General features: G+C 40.1%; 1 protein-coding gene across 7 annotated transcripts in view; it reads left to right on the forward strand.

Moving 5' to 3' along the window:
• Nucleotides 1-24,923, forward strand: part of LOC102307488 (kelch-like protein 29) — a 273,511-nt gene that overhangs the window by 113,129 nt on the left and 135,459 nt on the right. Inside the window, exon 1 of one of the 7 annotated variants that reach the window (XM_042219088.1) lies at nt 1,164-24,395. The exons of the other annotated variants lie outside the window; for them this stretch is intronic. Coding sequence (XP_042075022.1) covers nt 24,255-24,395 — 141 coding nt within the window. The 5' untranslated portion in view covers nt 1,164-24,254. Of the gene's footprint in view, nt 1-1,163; nt 24,396-24,923 lie in introns of those variants that run through there. 7 annotated transcript variants of the gene reach the window in all.

Genomic DNA, 24,923 nt, shown 5'->3' on the forward strand with positions numbered 1-24,923 from the left:
CGATCCCTACAGATCTCCAGACTTCATGTGGCCTTCAGATTAGGTGTCGCGGAAAAATACAATAAAATAAAACCAGTACTGGTACCAGAAAAAAGAAGATTTATTCACAACACATGGGAAAAGACCCAGGGAAACAGAGTTAATGATAAAAAAACCCTGAAAACCATAAATTTCACACCTGAACCTCAGCTCTCGCGGCCCGGTACCAAGCGACTCATGGAGCGGTACCGGTCCGTGGTCCAGGTGTTGGGGACCGCTGGCGTAGAGAGCTTCATGGAATCAGTTTCCATGTCCAAGCAGCTGCAATCAAGTCTTACATCACCACACCCAATGCAAAACGTCATGGCGATTATGGCGTGGGGTTTTTTTGGACTTGAGCTTGCCCCTTACTTTGCGGAAACAGTTTGGGGATGGCCCCTTCCTGTTCCGACATGACTAATCAGCAGTGCACAAAGCAAGGCCCATAAACACATGGATACGCAGGGATGGTGCGGAAGAACTTGACTGGCCTGCACAGAGTCCTGACCTCAACCTGACAAAACACCTTTTGGATGAATTGGAGTGGAGACTGCAAGCCAGGCCTTCGCATCCATCATCAGTGTTTGACCTCACAAATGTACTTCTGGAGGAATGGTCAAAAAGTCCCAGAAACACAGTCTTGTGGAAAGCTTTCCTAGAAGAGTTGAAGCCTTTATCACTGCAAAGGGTGGGCAAATATATGAGCAACATGGATTAATGATGGGATATTACTCAATTTCATATCCATGTGAAGGCAGATGAGCAAATAATTTTGGCAATATAGTGTAGTTATGACTTTAGTTGTACTAAAACGCTCCAACCACTTCAAAGCATTCATTATTTAGATGTGTCCTCATGAAATCAGCAGCAGCAGAGAATTTTTTAGCACTCCCCACTAATGACAGCATCATCTTTAGTCAAAGGAGCTTGCAAAGAAAAGCGTCTGGACTTCTTTAAGTTACTTGAAGACGTTTCACCTCTCATCCGAGAACCTTCTTCAGTTCTAAGGTCAAATGGTGGAGAGTCCCAGATATAAACCTAGTGGGAGTGACCCCCCACAGAGGGACAAAAGGACCCCTGATGATCCTCTAATCGCCTGAGCCAAGGTGTGAAACTGGGTGTGGGTCCCAATCAGCCAGAGTTTCGGGTGAGTTCATTGTGAAACCTCGCCCCACCTTATCATGCGAATTCCTGAGATCAGATGGCCCAGGATGTGAGTGGGCATCATCTTTACCTCTCATACACTCGTACAACTTTTTGTTTTGATTTAGCAACACTTCTCACTTGTGTTTTAACAGTTATTAGGGAATGGGTGTCTTTGGTGGAGTACGTCATGTTGTGAATCCCTAAAGAAGCATTAGCAGAATGCTAGCATTTAATGGGTTGTGCAAGAAAAAGTGGTGAGACGTCAGATAGCAGTGTTTCCTTTCGGTTGTGGCACATCATCTGTACTGTTTTCGTGAGAACTAGGGCGTTTTTTTGTGTCTAGAAGCATGTGTAAATAGTCATTTTAGCCTTTTTATGTAACAGAGAATTGTTCACCGAGTGTTATCTCATGAGCACCCCCCACTGTGCCCTTGGCTGAATCGCAGCCAATTTCTGTACAGTGGAATTAATAGGAGGTATAAAGACTCCCCTACATTGCTGACATTACGCATAGCTGTCTGAATTATCCACATTTCACTATAACACAAAATGAATACTGTGAAATTGCTTTAGTTTAACCTCATCAGCGGGACAAAAAAATGCTTGCTTCTTTGTCTGATGCCTCCTATCTTATTGCCTGCATCACTTCTACTACGGGCTCTTCTTTAGAGAACAGCTTTTCGATAACTCGTAAAAAGAAAAAGACTCGCTTCTGTCACTTGTTTGTACCGCAGACGTCTTTTGTTTTCTGTTTTTTTTTTCTTTTTTTTTGTGTTATATGGTTGTGACAGAGGCAGCTTTATAAAGTGAGTGGAATCACATGAAGTGTTTTTTCTCCCCGTGTGGGTGGGACCTAATTGTGCTCTGTCTCTGTGCTTATGCAAGTTTTAAACTAGCACTTTCATCTCCCACTTAAACAAGTTCAGTATTTAAAAAGGAATTTATAGAAAAATGAGTTGTAATTGATATTGTCCGCATTCGGTTGTTTACGGCACATTTTAGATAATAGTTTTTACAAAGCAGCAGTCAGATGTCTGGAGACGCTAAAGCCCCTCTCTTCAGTTCAAGGCTGCCATTCATTCATCTATGTAATTGAGCACATCATCGAATGAGTGGATCAGCACTCTAGCCCTTCATACCCGCACTTAGTACCCAAATTTCCTTTCAAGTGTTAAATGAACCCCCCGCTGATCCTCGCTGATTGTATGTCATTTGGATTTTGTCTGGTGGCAATAAAACCTCATCTGCCAGCATCGTTCTCCTTCCTCAATGGCCACTCCTTTCTCTTTGTCTGTCCTGTTCCACAATTGCGGAATAAAGAGAGGTGGCATTTAAAAAGGTCCACATGTGGAGGGGTTGACATTCAAAGTACTGCCACCTTAAGGTTAACTCCATGCGAAAGGTGATAGTGAATGCAGGCTTTTAAAGCATCAGTTATGTCATGGAATATCAGATATCAGTGAGGAGGCACACGGAGTAGTGTTTAAGATGCACAGGTAAACAATACAATCTCTCTTCAGCATGTCTGGCACTTCAAATCCATCTCACCTGTGGTATTAAGGCCTGATGTGCTCTTAGCGTCAGTTACATGCTGCAGAAGACAATGAGGGATTTTTGTCTTCGTGTTTTGCTGCCAAGGCTATATTTGTGTAAATGCATACGGCTTCAAAAGGAGTAGTTATGGACAATTGCCCTCAGATGCAGCCCGAGGCTGAAACTTGACTCCTGGTAGAAACATTTACTTTTTTCATTCCTATTTGAAAAGGCTAGACTAAAAGTGTTTGTACTTTCTATGGCTGTAAATAGACACTGACAGGCTTTGCTTTGAAAATTCCTTGCTTGACTTATTGCCGTTTTCAGCTGGGTGCACAAAGGAGACAATAAACGTAAGGCTTAAGAGAGGTCCTGAAAATACTTTGGAAAAGAAAAATCACTAGCCAATTGGCCGTGCTCTTCTCACTCACTGAGCTGATATCTGGAAAGGATCTTAGGCGTTTTGTTTAGCTTTAATGTTTCTATTGAAGAACACAAAGTGCATGGAACAGGAGAAGGAATTTTGCTATTGACTCCGAGCGGCTCTGGGGATGGGAGCATCTGTCGGGCAGCCCAGCACTTTGATTCAGACTGACACATCTCCACGTTCCCTAAAGTTTTCTGTAATGCAACCGCAAAGCTGACATTTTTGGTTTACGTCTCAGCAAATGCTGTGTTAAAGCTCGGTAGAGATCTGTTTCAGCTGATGCATCATAATGAGGTATTATGTTCTGATTCTGAACTCTTCATCACGCCGCATTGTCTAAAGTTTGAGTTTGTCTGATACTGTAAAGTTGTTATTGACCTTTTCTTTAGCTTTATATTTAGATATCATTAGCAAATGCTATTTTAGTTATGTTACAGATACAACACTATAAAAAAGTATTTGCCATTCCTGATTTTTTTTTCCCTGGTAATGAGTATTTCACAGCGCTGTAGAGGAAATTTGGCCCACTCTTTTTAGTAGAATTGTTTAAATTCAGACATTTTGGAGGGTTTTCTAGCAGGAATGGTGTAAAAATTTTAAATCTGGTTTAAGTCTTGACTTTGACTAGGCCAATGCAAAGCCTTTGACTTCCTGATGTTTTTCAAGATATGGTCTTGCTGCGCAACCCAAGTGCACTTGAGCTTTAGGGCAGAATTCATAGTTTCATCCCAACCATCCCAAGAAATTTGCAGTGCCACCACCATCTTTGACTGTTGGTATGATGTTCTTTGTATGAAATCCGCTGTTAATTTTATGTCAAATGTAAAAGGACTCAAAATTCCCCAAAAGTGGAACTTTTGTCTCATCAGTCCACAGAATATTTTCCCAAAAGTCTTGTGGATTAAGATGCTTTTGGCAAGTGTGAGAAACCCTTGGTGATCTTTTTGGTCAGCAGTGGTTTTCACCTTGGACTCTCTCAAGGTAAAAGTTGTTCTGGGTTCTTTTCTGACCTCCTGGATGAGCTGTCGATTTTCTCTTGGAGTAATTTTAGTAGGCCGGGCACTCCTGGGCTCACTCAGGTTCACCGCTGTTCCTAGTTTTTGTGGATAATGGCTCTCATCATTGTTCACCGGAGAACCAACGGCTTAGAAATGACTTTGAACCCCTTTTCAGAGCGATAGATATCAGTGATTTTGTTCCTCAGCTTGTTTCTTGAAATCTTGTTGCCTGTTCTACTTTGTCAGTTTTTGACAGTTGCTTGGTTCATTTTTGTCTAATATTTGATATTTGATGAAAATTATTTGCTGAAAAAGATGTGAAAAATATACAAAAACAAAGCTATAAATAATAATAATCATTGGTGCGACATATTAAACAAATACATTTGTAGTTGACAGAAACTTGGGTGATGTGATTAGTAGTAGTATTAGTAAAAGTAGCTGGTGATAGCTAAGTCAAACTTTGTTTTTCTGGTGCAGGAATGTAAAGTACAGGTTGATCCTCTCTAGCTGTGCTCTGATAGGTATTTTTAACTGGCAGATAAACATTTCCTGCCCCTAACAACCCTCGTTTTTATTTGTCCCTGTACTGTGTTAAAAGTGAATGACTGCATCCAAGTAAAATCTCTGCTGGATCCATTAGAAATGTGGCGCATACTTTAGCTCGCGCTTTGATTAGGATGTCCAGTTGATCTGGGCTAATCTCTTTAACGAATGAGTCTTGGGTCCCTGCATTCATCATGGTCAATAACAACAAATGGCTCTACTGTACTGCTGATAGTTTCTGCTTGGGGCGATAAAATAATTGCCCTTTTTATGTCAGATTGGAGGATGCTGATTTGCCAAATGTACAGGGCTATAAGCTTATCTTCAGTCAGCAATTGGCAATATTACCTCTCTGCCTGGGCAATGTTTCTTTGAGAATGCAGAAGCATTTTTTAGGGACACCACTGCAGCATAGCATTTCTATGGATCTTATTCAGTATGTTTAACATCTTACATGCACATTTAACACATTATTTACATTTAATCTGGAGACTTCTGCTGGCTAGCAGGCCCTGCTTCCTGTATTCTATTTTTACCATCCAGCGCATATAACAAACTTTTTTCTCTCTCCCCTTTTTTTTTAATATAACAAGGTCCTCATTATGACAGAAGCTTTTCCTCGGCTACAGACAACTTTTTATCTCTCTCTCCTTATTCTTGCATTTCTATCAGTCCATTATTCGACTGCGAGTCCCCAGCATTGTGGCCTACTTGCTGTGGGCCTTCCCTGTGCACCAGACTCAGGGGATCTAAAGCCGGCCATTTTAATAATACACACATAAATAATAGATATATTTTAAATGCAAATTCTAATAGGGACTTTGGGGGCGACTCAATCATGCAGCATTTGCGGTTTTGACCTTAACTCGGGCTAACAAATTACTGGGAGCTCAGTGTTTCTCATTAGGTGCTCCACGCATCATCACACCGCCAAGTTGCCTTTGGCTATAACCACAAACCCTGTATACACGTGTTCAATATTTTCCTTTCATTTTTTGTGTTTAGTAGTTTTTACCTGTGCGCTTTTTTTAAAAGTAAAAAGTAACATCAAATACCTCACAGTTGATGTTGCTGATAAGAGTATAATAAATACAGAGGTAAAGTTATATAAATGCCATTGTTTTTGTTCTCTTTTGAAAGAAAACATTCATAACTAATGCAGAAAATCGTAGTACATACATATAGTAAGTACAAGTAAGAAGTTGTCTGGTGAAATAAAGTATATTCAGTGTATAAGTAAATGTCCCATATTTGAAATTCTAATTCAAGCAGAGTATTATTGCAAAATGCCTAAATAGCTAAAATCTAAGTGCTTTGCATGAAGATGGCTTCTTCTGATTATGGCTGTCTGGGGTTATTGCCAAGCCGCTGAATCAATTGTGATGCCTCTTGAATAGCACTGCTCTTATTTCCTTTTCACCACATAAATTTAGAGAAGATATTAGTAAGAACACACATTTTTTGTGTGCTTAAGGAAAAGGTTCTCCTAAAATTCCATCCATATATTCATACTCTTTGCCTGCCTCTTATGTTAAATATTCGAGCTCATCTCAACATGAGCTCGGTGAGCTGATATTTTGGAAGGGTCACCAGTGGACCAGTGTCTGAGCTAACAAACAAACCATTTTGCATGTCTGGGCTCACACAGATGAAATAATAAAGAAAAAAAAAATCAAACCAAGGACCTTCTTGGCTGTGAGGCGGCTCTGGTAAACACTAAGCCACCATACTCCTATTCATAATGATAACAACAGTGGAACTGCCGTGTAATTGGAAAGAATAAATCTGGGCCGTGTATAATAGCGGGAATGGTTATTACAAATTGCACACATTCTAATGTGTTTCCACAAAAGAAAGAAACATTCCACCCATCCAAGAAATAGATGCAGGTATGCAGCAAAAATGTTAGAATTACTATAGCTATTGTGCAGAGAGGTTATGCTACGAATAAGGTCATGTTTTGTTGAATGGGTTTAAGATTACGCCAGGCAGAAAGCTCTTTACAGCTTCAGCATCAATTTTTTTCTTCCCCCAGTCCTATTTCACAACAATTGCTCCAATGTGCACCGTGACCAGCCCTTACATTTATTCCTGCTAATATCAACAGCTGGCCGTCACGTTTACCTACAACCTCAAGTCCCTCTGTATTTTCATAATCTCGCCGTGCACGAGATGCACAAACACGCGGATCATCGTCTGTGAAACAACAAAGGCCACACAGTTTGTATTCCTTTGTAATTCGGCTCTAATAACAGCCCTGCAAACTTTATTGCAACCCTAATCAGATTAGATACTTCTGGGAAATAACAGTTGATAATGTTTGAAGAGGAGGATAATATCCCTATTCAAATTAGTCTGCAAATTAGAATGGAATAAATTGTCTGTTCAACATAATATTTTACCGAGTCTGGAGACAAAGCAATCCAAAAAGTAATTGAAAGCAATTAGATTATGATTACTAAATTTGATTAATCTGGTGGATTACACTACTGGTTGTCAATTTCAGGTTGGTATTCTGTTACAAATTGCTAATATATAACATTATATTTATATATCCATTTCTCAAGTGAATTTTTATTAGGACTGTGCTTTATAGCACCGATGACAGAATAGTGGATTTTCTATGGAAATAGCATCGCTCGGTACAGTATTAAATTCCATACTCGGGACTAAAAGCCTCTCTTAATATTGCCATTCATTAATCTTAGCTCTTTAGCATAAATCCTGTTCCTAAACCTGCTTTCTACTGACATCAGCTATAAAGCTTTATTTAGGCAAACTTAAAGTAAAGTAAAATTCACCTTTAATCAATCACTGTAACCTGTAATTACTTTATGAAATTCAGTTCTGCCACAACTTTCTTTACAGGTGTGTAAGCGACACTGTGGGTCCTCACTCACCACCCAAACGTCAGTATGAGAATACACGGGACACTTGTTGTGTTGTCTGTGGCTTGCCACTGATCTGTCAGCGTTGCGTCGTCGTCTTAAGTGCCGGTGGGGTCGGCGGTTTTGTTCGTCGCCGTTCTCTTCCAGCCATGCCAGAAGGCACCGTTTGTCACGGCCTGTCATTTCACAGGGAGCGAGCGAGCGCGCGTACCGTGATTTGACATAAATGAAAAAGTAAGGTATGATTGTTGCATCGCTGCCCGCTCCCCGGCTTCCATCACGACATCCCTCGTTCATTTTGATCCATTCCTGGTGCTGTTACTGTGAGCTGGAGCCTAAATGTCAGCCCAGTTTGAGTCATATTTCCATCTTTGAAGGAAGCAGGAGGGGGGGAAAAAACGGCCGCGCAGACGTCCTTCTACGTTTTGGTTGTTTTTGTTGTTGTTGGCGATTCTACAGCTGTCATCTCAATTAGGAAGCTGATTTCGAGGGACTGTTTGCGCGCTCGCACCTCATCTACTGTCTTCCTGATGACGCGCAGTATGTCAGAACGGTGCATGGAGAGAAGGCTCTCAAGGTCAGATTGAAATTGGAACCATTTCATCATGAATCATTATGAGAAGTGCTGTGCATCTGTTGGAGCAATAAATATTGTCAAACATGAGCCAAGCACAGTATATACTATAAACGATACACTTGCAGCATGTTATTTTAGGGCCACAGTTTATTGCAGGCTTGTTTTTGCTGAGCTATTGCACATCTATGAAACCCATGTATTGATTTCTTTGTCTTTTGTTTTTTACTGTTAATGAAGAGTCTTTGCACGAATATTTCACTGCACTAAATGAATTTATGGATGTTGTTCAAATGAAAGCCCCCTCCAGCTCTTGGCAGGTGTTTTTTATTCAACAGCTTTTAGCCATTGGCCGGTAAATGACTTTGCTATGATAGTGCCAGCGACTTGAGTCAATTTGTTTTTCGTAATGGCTCGTCTTCTGTTGGTGCACAAAAGCATCTTGAAACTATAGCGTGTGATAATTAAGTTTGGGGCTGAGATTCAATTAGAAACTGACATTAATATCTCTGCTTGAAAGAGCAGTGCATGTTTGACACAATCCAGGACTATTCTTAGTTTATTTGGGCAGAATTTTCATATTTTAGGTAGGAAATCATCAGGAGAGTGATCAGAGAATATGGCCTAAATTTTTTAAAGGGTTCAAAGAGCTCGGCATACAAGTCTGAGTAATGTATACTTGCTTCCAGCCATAAAAAAAGCCTTTGCGATATTTCCCAAATGTCTTTCGAAGGACCGTCAAGTCTGCATCACATTGAATCACAAAGTCCAGAACAATTCAATTGAAAATCAGCCGAATTATTATCTCGGGCTTTGTGAACCCACAATGAAGATTATTGAAAATGAGGGTGATTGTCTTGTTACTGTGAATTTTGTAAGCCAACTTGGAAATGAAACATTTTATGCAGAGTGTTGTGGGTTCGTGTGTTTGTGCATGTGTGTGGTTTCTCTCTGGAGAATAAAAGCAGAGAGATGAACGTGTGGGTGTGTCTGTCTTCCTCGCAGAATGATTACCTTGACAAGGTTAAAAATGAATAAGTGCAGTTGAATAAACCGTCTGCGATTCATTTAATGACAGCTGCTGATTTGAGCCGTGATGCCTACACAATATGAGACAGACACGAATAAAAAAAGCAGAACATCCGAGATCAGCGGTGTTGCTAGCGCTTTCTAATTTTTTTTTTCCCTTACAAGATTGCAGGATTATTATACCTGCTTGTTTCATAAAACTTTATTGTACAAGTAAATCATCATTCTCAATAGGCACACACAACAAAAGAGAAACGCACAAAAGAAAACAGAAATACTGCAGACTGAATCTTGAATGTCTTGAACCATATCAGATTTCTCATGCGGCAGATTTTCCCTGATAAATGGCGCAGAACTCCCACAAATCTTTTTGCCAACCATCATCGAGGGCAGCTAGTGAAACTGTCGCACGAAATAAGACTCGACTCTAGATTTCTTAGGCTTCACTTGTACAGTAAGAGTATTTTAGAGCATAATAGTGCCCCTTTTAATTATATTAAGTCACAGAAATACCTTCTTACTTTGCAAATTAATAGTTTAACCTTGTGTGGTCTAAATCCAACCTGTAACTCTCTATGTCGATTGGGAACGTGTGAATTTTTTGCACAAACAAAATATTATCCCTCCTCCCCACCCCATAAAAAAACCCAAGTTTGTTTCAGGCCTCGCAGTTACAAAGTGCATTGTTTTGCATAAAGTTAAACCACCAGCTAATTTTATTTTTTGTTATTATTATCCTGTCGTTAGGGGATTAAATCTCTTTTTTAAGACAGACCTCTCCAAAATAAAAGTCCCACGGTTTCTGTAACATACAACAATTAGCCGCCTGCCTGTACCACCAGATCTGACCTGTCTGGGCACAAGAGGGTCAAAGTGTCTGACAGCAGGAAGTTCACACTGGATCTGTGGGGTTCTTTATGATTCAGGTTGGGAGTCTCTGTGGATTTGGCTTGTTCGGGCACATCTTGCAGATGCTCAGTTGTGCTGGGATCTGTAGAGTCTGGAGGCCGGGTCAACACCTTATCCTCTCTGGCTTGTTCATTGCTAAGCAGTCTTTGACAAGCGTGGCAGGGAGGCGTTTCCCTACTTTGTGATGTGAGGCTCATTATTGTTTGGGTGTGTGTTGTGTGTCAGAGTAACTCAAGGTTTGCCAGCAAAACACTGGCAAGCAAATTCCAAATCAGTGTTGTTCAGTTTACCTACAACGGGGTTTTATTGTTGACTGTTCAGTGGTTAATTTAAAAAAAAAAAAAAGGTGAAACCATATTGAACGTGTTGAGTCATTCATGCCGTGTAATCGTAATTCGGTATTTACTGGCTCCTCACGATGCACCTGAATGTCAGCTATTCCAATCATCACAGGTAACCAAGCTGGAAGGCCAGGGACCTCATTTAAGGCCTGTTTATCATATGCTTGATTTTCAGTGGAGTTGCAGACATCAGCAGAATATGAAAAAAAAAAAAACCTGCAAGAGAAAAATGACTAAAACCCAGCTGTCAAACAGGATAATTTAAAATCTGATTAAAGTATCTGATTGCTCACCTGCTATAACTCATCAGCTTCACTAGCTTGTTGCTAAAGGCACATGTGGCACATAAAAACTAGCAACAGATTCAGGGTAATAATGCTCATCGTTCAGTATGCGTGAACTGTTTAACGCGTTCACCATGTTTTCATGTTGCTGTCAGATCAACATTTAAGAAATTATCAATCGTACTATTAAATAAAAGTGATGCTTAATATTAAAAATCTTCCAAACAAAGTGGAAATTTTAATATTTCAGTTTGTGTCTTTATCTTCAGGTTCCTGCACATTTGGGTTTATTTTGGATTTTTTTTATGCTTCGGCATAAAAGTTTTGCTTATTGGCTTGAACTAGACAGAAAATTTGAATTTATAGTAAACTATTATGAACCATCAGAGCTGTAAGCTGCCCTATTAAAGCCTCTAATACAGAATATCTTACACAGAAACATTTGTGTGCATACAGAGGCAAATTTAAATGTTGTGACTCTTAATTCCAAATAAAATCTTTTTCCCTTTCCCCAGCTTTCTTTTTAAACCATTAGCTGATATTTTGAAACAGCTGGTTGCACTTAGTTATCTCTGTAGGCGTTTCTGAGAATACCAAAAATATGTTACACAATTACTGCCAAAGATTTAACTCTGTATCTGTAATTTAACCTTTTAGATTATACAAACGCCTCCCCTGTGTTGCTAAACTGAACAATGTTCCTTCTTTGTGTCTCCTTATTTTATAAGGTGCCCCTCAAAGATCTGGGTTGAGCTATCATTACCAAGTATAAAGGGTTTTTTCTCTCTTCCTGCTGTAGGCACCTACTTGAAATTTATTGTGGTCAAAGAAAAGGGAAACATAAATATTTATCAGGAGGAAGCACGAGAAATAGAAGAAATGTAATAGTTGTTCTAATTCAAATCTTTTAAATTTGAATCGAGCGTTGTAAGGATGTGACCAGAAATCTCTTGGTGTGTGACCTGCATATTTTCCTGGTAAATGAGACATGTTAAATGATGTGCCAGAGGGAAAATGGGTCTTTTCAAGCAGCACACACTGTTCCGATCATCACAGATAACCAAGCGGGAAGGCCAGGGACCTAATTTAAGGCTATTTACCATACGCCAGATTTTCAATGGAGCTGCAGACATGGGCAAAATATGAAGAAAACCTGCAAGAGGAAAAAGGACGAAAACCGAGCTCACAAATAGGATCATTTAAAACCGTCCAGAGTTCATAAAGACGCGAGTAATTAATAATTCATCAATCTCATCTTGAGATCTTTTACCGTGAATGATATTTGAGCTTCTTCTCAGCCTTACCCGTGCACTCTGAAATGAGTGAATACAGGAAAAGAGGACTCAATTTCATCAAAAACAAAGAGATGGAATGTGATTAGTTTCCGAGCACATCTCCTGGTTGTATCACCCTTGACTGATTCATCAGAGTTGAGCAACAAAAGGAACACAGTTTTTAATCAGAGCCATAATTCTTGATTAGCACTTAAGCAGGATTTGTCTCTAAAGGGGTGATTGCTGTCACTTCTGAACATTTTAGGCAACTCGCAGAAGTATAACAGTGAATACTGAACTGTTTCTCTTGGTCTTGGTCTCTTTAGCATCTAATTCACCAGTCAGTCATGCATCCACCACACACAGTATATCATACATGTTGAGACACAGTTGGTATAGACATTATGACTCTTCTTTAGGAGCAACGGCTGAAAATAGTGCGTTGTTACATGTGTGATCTCATATTGCCATGTTGGTAACTGGACTGTCACTGCAACTGACCAATCAAGTTGTTGCATTGTCAAGGACATTCGAATTAACATAACTCCAACTTAAAAGCAGGCTGCACAATGAATCTAATTTTCATTTCCATGGCAGAATTGGCTTCCTACAATTTAATGAACATGATTGAGTGATTTTGAACATGTGTGCTTGGCAGCAGAGAGCAAAGCAAAAGCAAATCAAGTACTTCTTAAATCGGTGCCTTACCATGTGCGTTTGAATTTTCTGGAGAAATTTGGTTGAGTAACAATACATTAAAAGGCAGATATACGACAAAAAGCAAATGTCTGGCACATCAGAAGGTGAAGACCTGAAATATAGAATTTGATCTTCATCCATTATTTAGAAATATTTTGGGTTTAGGGCACGTTATATTAATCAAGAAGAGTGTTGTAGAGTTGTTTATGCATTGCAAAGCATCACAACTAACTTATTCAACTGGCTAAAAAGCACAAACTGCAGTTTGATGAATGTATGAAGGCCGAGTAAAACGATGCAATGACTGGTAACGTGGGTCATCCAACATCAGCTCAGACATCCACGTGAGCTGTGTCCATCCAGCTCACAAAGACGCACTGAAATCACGAACGCCATCGCATTCTGTTTGGCCAAAGATATCTTTCCATTAAACACGATGAGTACCGAAGGCTTCATGAAAACAGTCAAAACGCCGGACAAAAGATATGTTATCCCCCGGTGCAGTTATTTCTCCGAACTGACAAAACCTGCACTGTATGCAAAATGTTGCAGGGAAGATGGAAAGTTATCTCACAGCTATTCAGTACTTTGCTACTTTGAGTTTCCTTCACATCCATCATGCAGGTGCAGCAAATGGATTGAAAGACTTTATACTTTGCTTCTAGGAAATGCACTTAAATGAAGTGCATAAACAACTCATTTGTCTGCAAAGATGTTTTAAGTAGCGAGATTGCAGCACATGTAAAAGTGAAAGCAGCGCCCTGTTGGTTACATTTTGTGTTAGTTTTTTTGTTACCATTTTTTAAACTTGGATAACATTTTTTTCTTCCAAGAGATGCACTCAACTTAGGTGAAAAGGAAGGCCAATTTGTTTATGCAAAGACGTGTACATTATCAGGAATGATAATTACACAACATTAATGCCAAAGATGTGTTATTTATTGCAAGTGCAATAAAAACATTTCCTCAACAAATTCAGTGAATAATAATGGCAAATAATCGTGATCTCAAAACAGATTAACATTATCAAAATTATTTTGTAAACATCCAGGCCTAATAGAACTTTTCTTGCATATTGCTCTTTATTTTGAAACTAAGTGTAAATTATACCAAAAAGCATTCTGAGAGTGCAAACATCTGCCAAGGCCTCTTTCTCTCTAGGCCGTATTTACCTATCAACCAAAACCAGCCACGGCAGGTGGATTCCCTCCCAGAACCTGGTTCTGCCAAAAGGTTTCTTCCTCTTGAAAGGAAGTTTTTCTTTTCCACGGTTGCCAAGTGCTTGCTCAAATGGAGTTGTGAATTGGCACTGTTATAAACTAAATTAACTTTTAGGGGAATACTATTGTATTTTGTATTTAGTTGTCTTGGGTCATTTTAAGAACAGAATAACTTAATTGTTATTGTAACTAGTATATTAAAATTACAAAATTAAAATTGCTAATCCCATCCTTGTGCACTCATTAAAAAAGCATTAGTCTAAAAATGGCAGTAAATAATAATAATAATTAAAAAAGATAAACCCATGCACACACACATGCACAATAGGCATAGACAGGTTGTATTGCACTCATGCCTAATTCCACAAACAGACTTATGCTACTGCTTTGATGAGTGTAGTAATTGCTGCTGGGTAACAGCTGTTTAAATTAATTTGCCCTGGTTATACACCACCTGCCTGACAGCAACAGCTCAAACAGTGGATGACCCGGGTCTGTAATGTCTTTTTATATATATTTGAGCTTAAACTTAAATGTAGTAATGACGTTTGTAGTAAAAACAAGTACTTGTGTGGCATACATTTCACTGTTTAGTAAAAGCAGTTTAAATTTTGTGTATTTTGTTTTCCAGAAATAAAAGACACTTATTCAGGACCACAGGAACACGTATTGAAATGTGTTACTTATTTAACAGTTGTAACCTGTCACCGCAATGTAAAAAAAAATCTAAATAAAAAAAATAAATCAGCTGAACTAAATAAGTATCCTATGCCAGCATGTTTTTGTCAGTGTGAAAACCTCTACCTCTCACTCTAATAGCATTATCATGATGTTGAGCTTCAGATCAGTGTATTGACCTTGTAGGAGAGGTCAGAGGTCAAATGTGGCACGATATTTAAAATCTATATATGGTACTTACTCTATGTGGAGTATAATGCTTTTTGTCAATTTTCAACCAATAAATCATTAAGTTGACCTTGAAGACTTCAATGGATGTAAGCCAGATTCTAATGATTTATTAACTGACCCCACTCTACATCCCCACTCCAGCCGTTCAGATACCAACATCATGAGCTACGTTGTTGCAAAATTAGACAGGAAAGACCATAATTAGCTTAATGTTTCCTGCCAAGGTTATTGTACATTCTTAACTATACCCACACTCAGTCCTCTGCCTGTACCAGGTAGCTTTTTTAAGGCCATATTTAATTTTATTTTTTACTGTACTTTAATGAGTTGTTTTGTCGCTAAACCCACTAACATCTGCAGAGGAATATTAATCTGTTCGGTTAAAGTTTTCAGTCAGAAGTGACCGTTTGTTTCTTTTTGTTCTTCCTCTGATCACCATCAGATCAGGCCAATTATGTTACAAACTATTACAAATCCCCACTGAAAGACCAATATGTGATAATGCTAGAGTGTGGTTAAATTGCTTATTTGTCACGGTTTGTGCATTATCATTGTGAGGATTACAATAATACCATGTCCTATTGTAGATTAGGTCACACATTAAGATAACTTGCATTTTGCAGGCAGCTGAAAACGATCTAATTAAAGGCATCCTAATGGTTTCATCACGTTCAGCATGCAACGCTACCAGCATGCTGAACCTGCTGTTGCAGTTACTGCTGCTCTGAAAATGTGTTTGTGATAGAGTGCATTGTGAACTGGGACTGGTGACTTTTGACTGCCAAACTGTTTCACCCAAGCTATTCCCTTCAGCAAGAGTTATTACATCTTTCACTGTGAAGACATTGTGTACCAGTGAGAAATGGCAGACTCTTACTTTTGTTTCTACATTCAAATATATGGCCTCATTTCATCGGCTTAACAACCTCATTTAAATGGGCCTAATGACTCCAACTAATGTCCGGGCATGGCCGAGAGATTGCAAATGTTCTCACGAGCAATGTCCTCTGCATGCACGTTGTATATCTCCATTATGAGGTCTTGTCTTTATAAAAAGCACAACCCATTTTTTGGTCTGCTCCAAATGTTTTATTTTGATATAATATGACGGCCTCTGTGTTGTAAGGTTTACGATGTGATTTCTGGGGCAGGATTGTGAACTTTTCTGAGGATTGTAAAGATGCAAATTTTAGTCAAAAAACACATTTTTGTGAAATTTATATCTCCATGTGTGTGTGGGTGTGAAAGTAAGTATTAAATCATGTTGAACAACCAATTATTCTCACATACAAATAAACGAACAGCCTAAAGATACATTAACAAATACATTATGAACAACAATAAATACAAAATAAAACATTCTGACACAACTATAAATTAAAATAAGTTGTTGATCTGCAAGAATTTGGTTAAAGGATGCTAATCAACAGCAACACGAGAATTTCAAACTCGATAATCGGCAACATTTTCAATACACCAGACAGGGAAAAAATGACAAAAAATTAGCAGAGAATCTTTCCTTTAAAAAGATGAGAACAATAGAAACAATATCATCACAACTTTTAATGAAATTTTTCAGTTGTCTCACAACTTCTAAGGTAATGAAAAAATAAAATATATTTTTTGGTAGTCGGAGGTAGTGCTGTGTACTCCCAGTGTAGAGTTATTAGGGTAGGTTTAGGGCTAAGAACTTGTGCTGGCTACTACATGAACTTTCTTTTATTATTTGCCGTTGCTGGTATTTGCTACCTTTTAATAGCATAAGCGATGGCTAATATGGCTGTCAGAAAATTGCTAATAGTTAAACAGCTCATTTTAAACATGTGCTCTAACAAGATTTACATGAGAATTTTGTCTTACTTACATTTTGTTGAAACAGAAGCTTTGCTGACCTCTCGAAATTCCTCAGTGGTGCTGTGTGAACTTGTTTGTAAGCTGGAGGAGGTGAAGACAGTACTGCTGGTTTCAGCACTGCTGCCAGTAATAATGTTTGTTGGGTAGTATTTTTATTTTTATTTTTTTAGTATGGATTAGTATGGTCGATTAGCATAGCTCAGGAGGTAGAGCAGGTCAGGTACTAATCGGGATGTTGGTGGTTCGATCCCTTCGATTAAGCTGCTCCAGTCTGCAGAGTGTCCTTGGCAAAGATCCTGAAGCTCGAGTTGCTCCTGATGCATTCATCAGTGTGAATGTGTTTGAATGTTAGACAGAAAGCACTTATGTATGTAGAAAAAAATTCTTGTGTGCATAAAATGCTCAAGTAGAGTAGAAAAGCAGTATATAACAACCAGTCCATTTATAGAATGCACCACTTTGTTGAATAGGATATCTCTAATAGGACAAAGAGCTCTCAAGAACAAGGACATCATGGACAAGATTTCTAACCTTCATAAGGCTACGATTGGCTACCATCGGCAAATAGCTTGGTGAGAAAAATGACAACTATTGACAGAAACCCCCTTAAAGCCTGGGCCTCATACAATACTGTGAAGCTTTGTATATCTAAGTAACAGCCCAGAAACATTAAGGATTTGATGAAGCTCTGTAAAGACAAGTGATCTGTTTCTAACCCTAACCAAATCTTCTGTTCCAAAAGAATTAAATACTTAAATACCTCCGATCCATAATGCACATAATTTTCTGATACAGAAACGTGTTTCGTTTTCTTGGCGAATAACCTTTTGATATTAAAATAAACCTACTGTGAATATCTTTTTCATACAGCCATTCATGACAGCAAGTGTTCCAAGACAAGCCTAATATTAATTTTATCAGTTTTTTAAAGTTTATCCTGCTTCATTTGGTGTATTCCTTCCCTGCAGTATAGTTTTTGACAGCAGAACTGAGTGCTGGAAAGGTCACTGAAATGCTAATGCAAAAATATAATTTTAAGTTGGCTCTTTAAAATTCACAGAAGATTCATTGCAGGGAAATGTTAAATCTACACACACACACACACACACACACACACACACACGCATAAAGCACTTTTGCTGTCTTTGTGTCACCCCCGTGTCAGCTCGGGATGACTCCACTGCGTCGCACTCGATATACAGTGCGATAGTTTTTCATTAAACATCATAGTGTGAAGCAGGAGCCCGCTTACCCTGTTATGGATCCATTTAAATAAAGAACTATGCTTAGTGTCAACACGGATCAATATGTGGACTGGCATCGTGATGTGGTCTTAACCACCAAAGCAGGGCCCATTATGTGAAGCGCTCTTGTCAAAGACACTTAGAAAAGAACGTACAGTCAAATATGAGGCAGGAAATCAATGCGCTCTGATAGGGACTGAAACCTGACAGCTCAATAAGCTGGAGGGAAGATGTTCCCTCTTATTCCTCCTCGTCCTTTCCTTCCAGCCATAACCGTGTCCCACTCCTGCAAGGGACTTAGCAGCTCAATTCTGCAGACTATTTCAGATTACAAGCTGCCGTCAACAACTGCACGGTGAGCAGGTGTGCAGGACCATGTGAGGGGAAACCGCACACAGCGCGGACGCTATCACTGACAACAGAGGTGCTATTAAAGTCCAGAGACATCATCGAGTCATTCGGGTACAGTAAAAAGGACAGGTGCACACTCCTGGCCAACAAGAGGGAGCTTCTAGATAAAGTCCATCGAAGCCCTTACTTAAAAAACTGCTTCAAATGCATTCTTACTGCAGAGGTTAACAGTTCCTAGAACATTGCTGCCTCCATGCATTGCCGCATAATCGCAGACTAACATAACTGTGGTATGCAATGGATGTTTGTCGTGGATCAGTAGGCAAAGCAACACTCTCCAAGTATGAAGGCCCACTTCAGTGGAGCATGCTAGTTATATATTTGGCTGCAGGACCTTTTTTTATAACGTGACTCATCCGTGTTGGTGATTAATCATCTAACTCATGAATATTAATGTTATCTGTCTGTGTTCACAAAGCAGAAACACTTTTAATCTCTTGCACTATCACACAACAAATGAGTAAACTGAAAGAACAAAGTAAAAATGATTTTATAAATGCCAACAGGAGTAAATATTGGCTTTAAAAGACCTCCCTACTTTTTTTTTGAAGTACAGCCTTCTCAGATGTGATAAGTGTATACCTGTTAGAGTGATCCAAAGCAACACTTTTGTTTTTTAGGCACGCCTGTTTCACTGGCACTCTGACTAAAGTGAATACTAAACCTTGAGTCTCTCGTTTTTAAGGTAAAAAAAAGGACAAATGCTAGCTAACGAGAGGAATTTCTCCCTGACACGTTCGCCTTTGGATTCCTTACAATGATGCTGTTGGTCGCATTTTAACTGCAATATGAGTTTACTGAAGAGAGGTGGACACTTTGAAAGCAGAAAACAAAGGAAGCGGAGAATATGTCTGCACTGCAACATTGACAGGCACACTGCATCGATTTTACTTCTTGAAATATACACTCGCAGACTGCACAGACCTTCTCTAGCATTTATTAATAAAAACAAAAATAGATTTCTCATCCTCGTAGTGGTCAGAATACATGATTGTGAGGAATCTTTTTTGTATACCATTCAATGTCTAGTTTTCTCTTTAAAGTATTTATCTGCATTCTAACGAGGAGATGAGATGATTTAGAACAAATAGTTTTTTTTAAAAAAGTGCTGTTAAGAAGCAAAACAAGCTTGTAGGCATCGGCCGATTTGCAAAAACATCCTAATTTCACTTGTCAATTGTAACTTTCAACACAGTAACACCGGAGATGGACCTTGAAATTACTTTTGCCATCTGTATAGAACGGCATTAGCATTTGAAAAACCAACAACATTAGGCCAAATCAAGAGAAGCTCATTCACAGGCAGTTGAAAGGCGGCTCCAAACAGAAAAGTCTTTTGCTTTAAAAAAAAAAAAAAAAGAAAAGAAAAAGAGAAAAAAATCCTCCCATAATTCAAGCGAAGGTCTGTTTATCCACCTGCCGCTGTGTAGTTCATGGCTATTTCTCAGTTTCTTTAGGAGACTTGGGTTTCTAATGATCCCAGCATGCCTCTCCAGTTTATATCTTACCCCAAGCAGCGCGCTGTTTGGACTCCCCCCTGTGATTGCAGAAGCACAGAGCTGCACTGACCACTTCATCTTGTGGGATAAAACCAGTCTTTTAGCCTCCTCTCAGTCCCTGGGGGAGCAGGGCAGGAGTTCCAAGACCCAAACCTCAAAGGCTGCAACGCCACCACAGGTTACACATATGGCTGCGAGAGCACTGCTTCTTGACTGATAAAAGTCCCAGGCTGAAGACCATATCCCTCTCACAAGTCACGCTGCTTACATAAAAATGAATCTGCGTTTAGAATACAAACACGTTTTTTTGCTTTGTTTTCATGTGATGCTCAAATTTGGACACGCTGTTCCATCTGGAAAAGCTCTTAAGTGAAAACACTGTTATCTACCTCAGTGAAGAGTTTTATTTCCACCGTACCTCGCTTTATACTGCCTCCCCCCCCCCCCCGAAACCTCGATGAAAGGTGATAGGCACTCTTCAGCCAACTGGCATATTCATTTCAGTGTCCAGAGTTCATCTGAGTGGAGCTGATAAACTTGGCCATTGTGAGCCCATAATGCCGCAGCGCTGCGGCGATAATTACGCACATTCACAGCAAATAGTGGCCACTGGCAGCGCCTGAATTTTCAGTTTAATTACCAACACTTGTAGTCTGATTAGAGATTTTGCCTTCTGGGTGCCGAGGTGATGTAACACTGTAAAATGCTTCAGCATGTGCATTTCTAGCAAACTAAATCCGGTGGATTTGGATGGGCGGTTAAACAAAATGCAGCTCTGCTTATTTTAATGCCGTCTGATTTGAAATCAGCTATTGGGGAGGACGAATTTGGGCAATTTGTCAGGCTGACAAGAGTGCCAGCCAAAACCCTCTTCTGTGCTTATCCTTTCTATTGACCAAATGCATTTTTGTTTTTTGTTTGCCAAATCTTTCATGTCAAGCAAAAGCCGAATAGAAGACATTTATATACACTGCATGCACGCTAATAGGGAATGTATATCAAATGCTTTATACCTGCAAGAGTCCCTCTCTTGACTCTAGATGCTATTAGTTTATTTTTTCCCATCTCATTAGCAGATTCCTATAAACACCAAGCCAAAGAATTCCCATAAAGATAAAGAAGATTTTCTGGGCAGCATTGAGTTGTTGTTAGCAGACACGTTAGCTAGAGAACTCTGCTCTCCTTCGATTAAACCCTCCTCCATGCTGTGTGAAGCGAGTGTCTCACAGGGGTAACATATTCTGCCTTCCCATCACATCCCTTTGACAGTTACCATTATAGAGAAATAAGTGTTAAGTGGAGTGTGAGGTTATGGTCAGGCTGACAGAATACATCAGAGGTCAAGACAGAAGTTTATAGCTTCTCCTCACAAATTGAAGTTCAATACTAATTTATCGAACGCTGCCGCTAACTCGTCCTTGATTTTTTATTTTTTATTTTTTGTAGAAAAGAAAAAGAAGTTTGATTCGAAAATTCTTTAGCCGCTGCTAATACAACTTGGTAACACAGAGGGAGGAACGGGTTTTCATGCATAACAGAATAAATGGCGTCGCTTGTTCCTGAAGCAGCCACATTCACCAAGCATCCAAAAGTCAAGGTAACGCTGATGCGCTGTGCCACCGATTGTAAAGCCATAGCAATGTGTTAAGTGCAAATGTATATGGTGGTAAAGAAGTCATTTCGTTTGGTCTTGACACACTATATAAACTCTCCCCAAGAATCTGCTATTTGGTCTGTCTGCCCAGAACATCCCAGTATTTGGCTTGCTGATTGCATGCATTGTAAAAAAATGCATTTAACAGCTCCCCATGCTGCTCTCTTGGCAAAGCAGATATTGTTTCCCTTCATATTGCAATATCAATATAAATTCAATTTATTCTTTAGCACTAAATGGCTGTTTGCCCAGTTAACGCTCATTTATTACAGCCACACATTGTGGCTTGGGCGTGTGTGCGCCCGTGGCCACACGTAGCAGTCGTTTCACCCACAGATAACAGCTACACAATCGTCTCTGATGCTGTCGCCGTGACAGGCCGTGGGTATTTTGTTCCCAAAACGCTCGCCACATATCAAGGCAGGGTCACGGCCTGCCGGAGTCCTGTGTCTCTAACTATCCCAGGCTGATCCGAAGGAGGGCAACATGGTTCCTGACACTCTCCTTTGGGAGGTGTTACCATGACATTAGGATGTCTCCGCGATTCACATGTCCAAGCACTGGTCAACCTCCCTAAAAGCCTGACCACGCCGCTCGGTCCCAAAGCTAAGACATGTTCACAGTACTGTAGCGGCCTAGCCACTTACTCGGTCTGAAAAGGAAAAGAAAACAAAGAAGGGAGGTAGGGTTTGGAGGGCAAACGCTGCAACCTCAAAGCACTCATGGGATATTAGGCGGGGTTTCCAGCCCTGCTTTTCCACTGAAGCTTGTCGGCCTCGCCCCTGCGATCACGCTTCTCTTTTCTGGAACGTGTGCATCAAGCCAGGAGCTGTCGGAGTGTCTTAGCTGGAATTTTAGTGGAAGCGAAGTCCGTTCCCCTTCACTTGTTTGGCCCGCGGCTTCAAATTATAGAGCCTGTATCAGTATCCCTTTCTGTGGTGCATCAGCAGCATATATATATCCACCAGGCGCTTGTGTTTTCATTGTGTTTGTCTGTTGTGCTGCTGGGGGTCAGTATTAAGTGTTGGTGCCTGGAAGCACGTGCGCTGTGTTTGTGTTTAGTTTTCAAATTTTCGGTGTATTTCTTTGCCAGTCAGCAACCGGTAACGGCTGATATTAGTCTGGTATAAAGTGATATGTCTGAAATCCAGATGGCGACTGTGGATGTGGCATTTCTGTAGACCTTTGTTAGGGCTTTGTTTTATGTCGAGAGATCACGGTGCCCTTGTTTCTCACTGTCGCTCTGTGTTGTGTGTGTCCTTGTCGCTCCTCGTTTTCACTTCCTATTTTATTTTGCTAGTTGTGTGGCTTAGGTGATCTTACTTCCTGTCATTGCCATTTCCCCACCCATGACGTCCTTATGCCCTGCCTTGTTCCAGATAACGTCGGAATTTCTGCGTTCCCAGTCAGAATTTTAATCTGGAACGGCCCCTTCCACTCGTAGTAATACGAGAGTGGCTCTACCTTAAGAACCAAAACAATCCTGTTTATGCTCACTTTCCTGACTTTTTGGACTCAGGAGTGACGTCACTGCAGGAAAAACCCGAAACTTCCTGACGAGAAATATTAAACTCGGTTTAACGGCGTCAGTATCGGGTGTAGTTGTCAGCTGTCAAACTGCTTGTTTTGAGATATGTAATTTCATTAATGTCATTTGCAAAACTAAAGAGAAACATTTAAAAATGCAGTTGATTTGTGTGATGCTGCAACACTCTGCAGTTACATTACCCTGTACTTTATAATGTGTTAGGTGTGATGTTGCATCTTGTGTCATAATTATTTTACTGTTATTGGTGGGTAAACCGCACGACTAGCGTGACTACGTGCGTGCATGCACGTAGTCACGTGTGCAAGTGTGGCATCTATGCAGGAAGGCTCCTCTGAAAGCTTCCTCGTTTCCTTAAGGTGTATTTAAGGGATTTGCGGATCCTCTGTGGTGACGGAGAGGGAACGGTTTCAGGGTCATGGGAGGAAAAGGGACATGAGGCAGCATATATTAGCATAATGAAAAGAACCCCGAGTACCGCTTCTCTCCTGTCAGTTTTTGCTTTTTTCGGTTTACCCTCCACTCGTCCGTCTCTTTGTGTTTCCGGTTAGGCCCTGAGCTTTGTTTTTTCTCTTCCTTGCACCCCCCACCCTTTTATTTTTCTTTGAATAAACTTTGTCTTTAACCTTGGACGTTATTTAGGCAACCTGCGTTTCCTCTGCCTTGTTTTTCCACATCTGTAACTTTTTAATCTTTCGTGCATTCGATTCCAAATGCAGACTTGAAACATGGCGTTCTGGAGTTTCCAAAAGGCTGTGATAGCTGGCATACCAAAGCTTGCAGACTGAAAGTAATGCAAAAATTGCATAATAATAATGTGAAAGTACTTGGGAGTTGTAGTTTTTGCAGTCACAAGCATCTACAGAAGGTTATTTTTTCGGTTTAAATTGGTTTAAACCTGTAGGTAAAATGTAACACATTTTGTGCTTCGGTAAGGCTAAAACAGCTTCGCATTCACAATAAGGTTTTTAAAACAAAGATTTGCTTCTCAATTTTAGAGAAAAGCGCTTCCACATTGCGCTCGACACGTCTAATCGCAGCATTTGAAGACATTTCGCTGGACCGGTCGGAGTAAAAGCAGCATTACCTCGATTCCTCTCCATGTTTTCAGCGCGCAGCCATCACAGTGAATACGCGCCTTCGCCATCTATGCCACCAGGCTGTTCGGCACGTTGGTGCGCCGCTCGCTTTTTAAGATGGCTGCCAAAAATGGCGCAGTAGTCTCTTTGTTTACTTGTGAGATGCTCTGCTATGTTCCAGTCTAATAGATTGGACACAGCCGCCCCGTGGTTTCGCTCCAGCATTCAGCACTATTATGACGGAAGTCCAGAACAAATCCACTGCACATTTAGGTGTCAGCGCGTTGTCATGGAAAGGAGATACCTCTCTACAGTAAGTGAATAATGTCCGAAAGAAAATGAGTTGTGCGCTTTTGTCCACTTCTTCACGCTCCTGGTCAGTTTGGGACCACACTTGGTTTGGAGCTTTGAGTTGGAGGAGGAGGAAAAAGAAGATTTTTTTTCTTTCCCCCCCCATCCTCTATTTTAGAAAAGCTGAAAATGATCTGTCAAAGGTAATGATAAAAGGCGACGTGATGGATGGGTTTGTCTTACTCTGCCTCTCAATCTTTCAGTCCTTCCTTCGCTGACATTCTTTCTGTTTCTTGTCTCCGGGGAGAGCCATTATTTCCATCACCCACCACATTTCAACCAAATTCACTGTATCACTCCATGCCCAGCCAAAGGGAAGAAAAAGCCATTCTGTTAGAGTAAAATTTCATTTCCTTACCAGCATACAGTGTTGTTTTTTCTTGGGAGGGAGGGTATCTGTTCATAGTGTGGAATTACAGTGTGATATTTTTATGGGTTCATCCAATATAGCAAGGCAGTGACTTCTGTTATTGAAATTTTGATTACGATT

Source organism: Haplochromis burtoni, unplaced genomic scaffold, assembly GCF_018398535.1.
Source record: "Haplochromis burtoni strain Fernald_Lab_line unplaced genomic scaffold, NCSU_Asbu1 Contig_28, whole genome shotgun sequence".
NCBI classification, from domain to species: Eukaryota; Metazoa; Chordata; class Actinopteri; order Cichliformes; family Cichlidae; genus Haplochromis; species Haplochromis burtoni.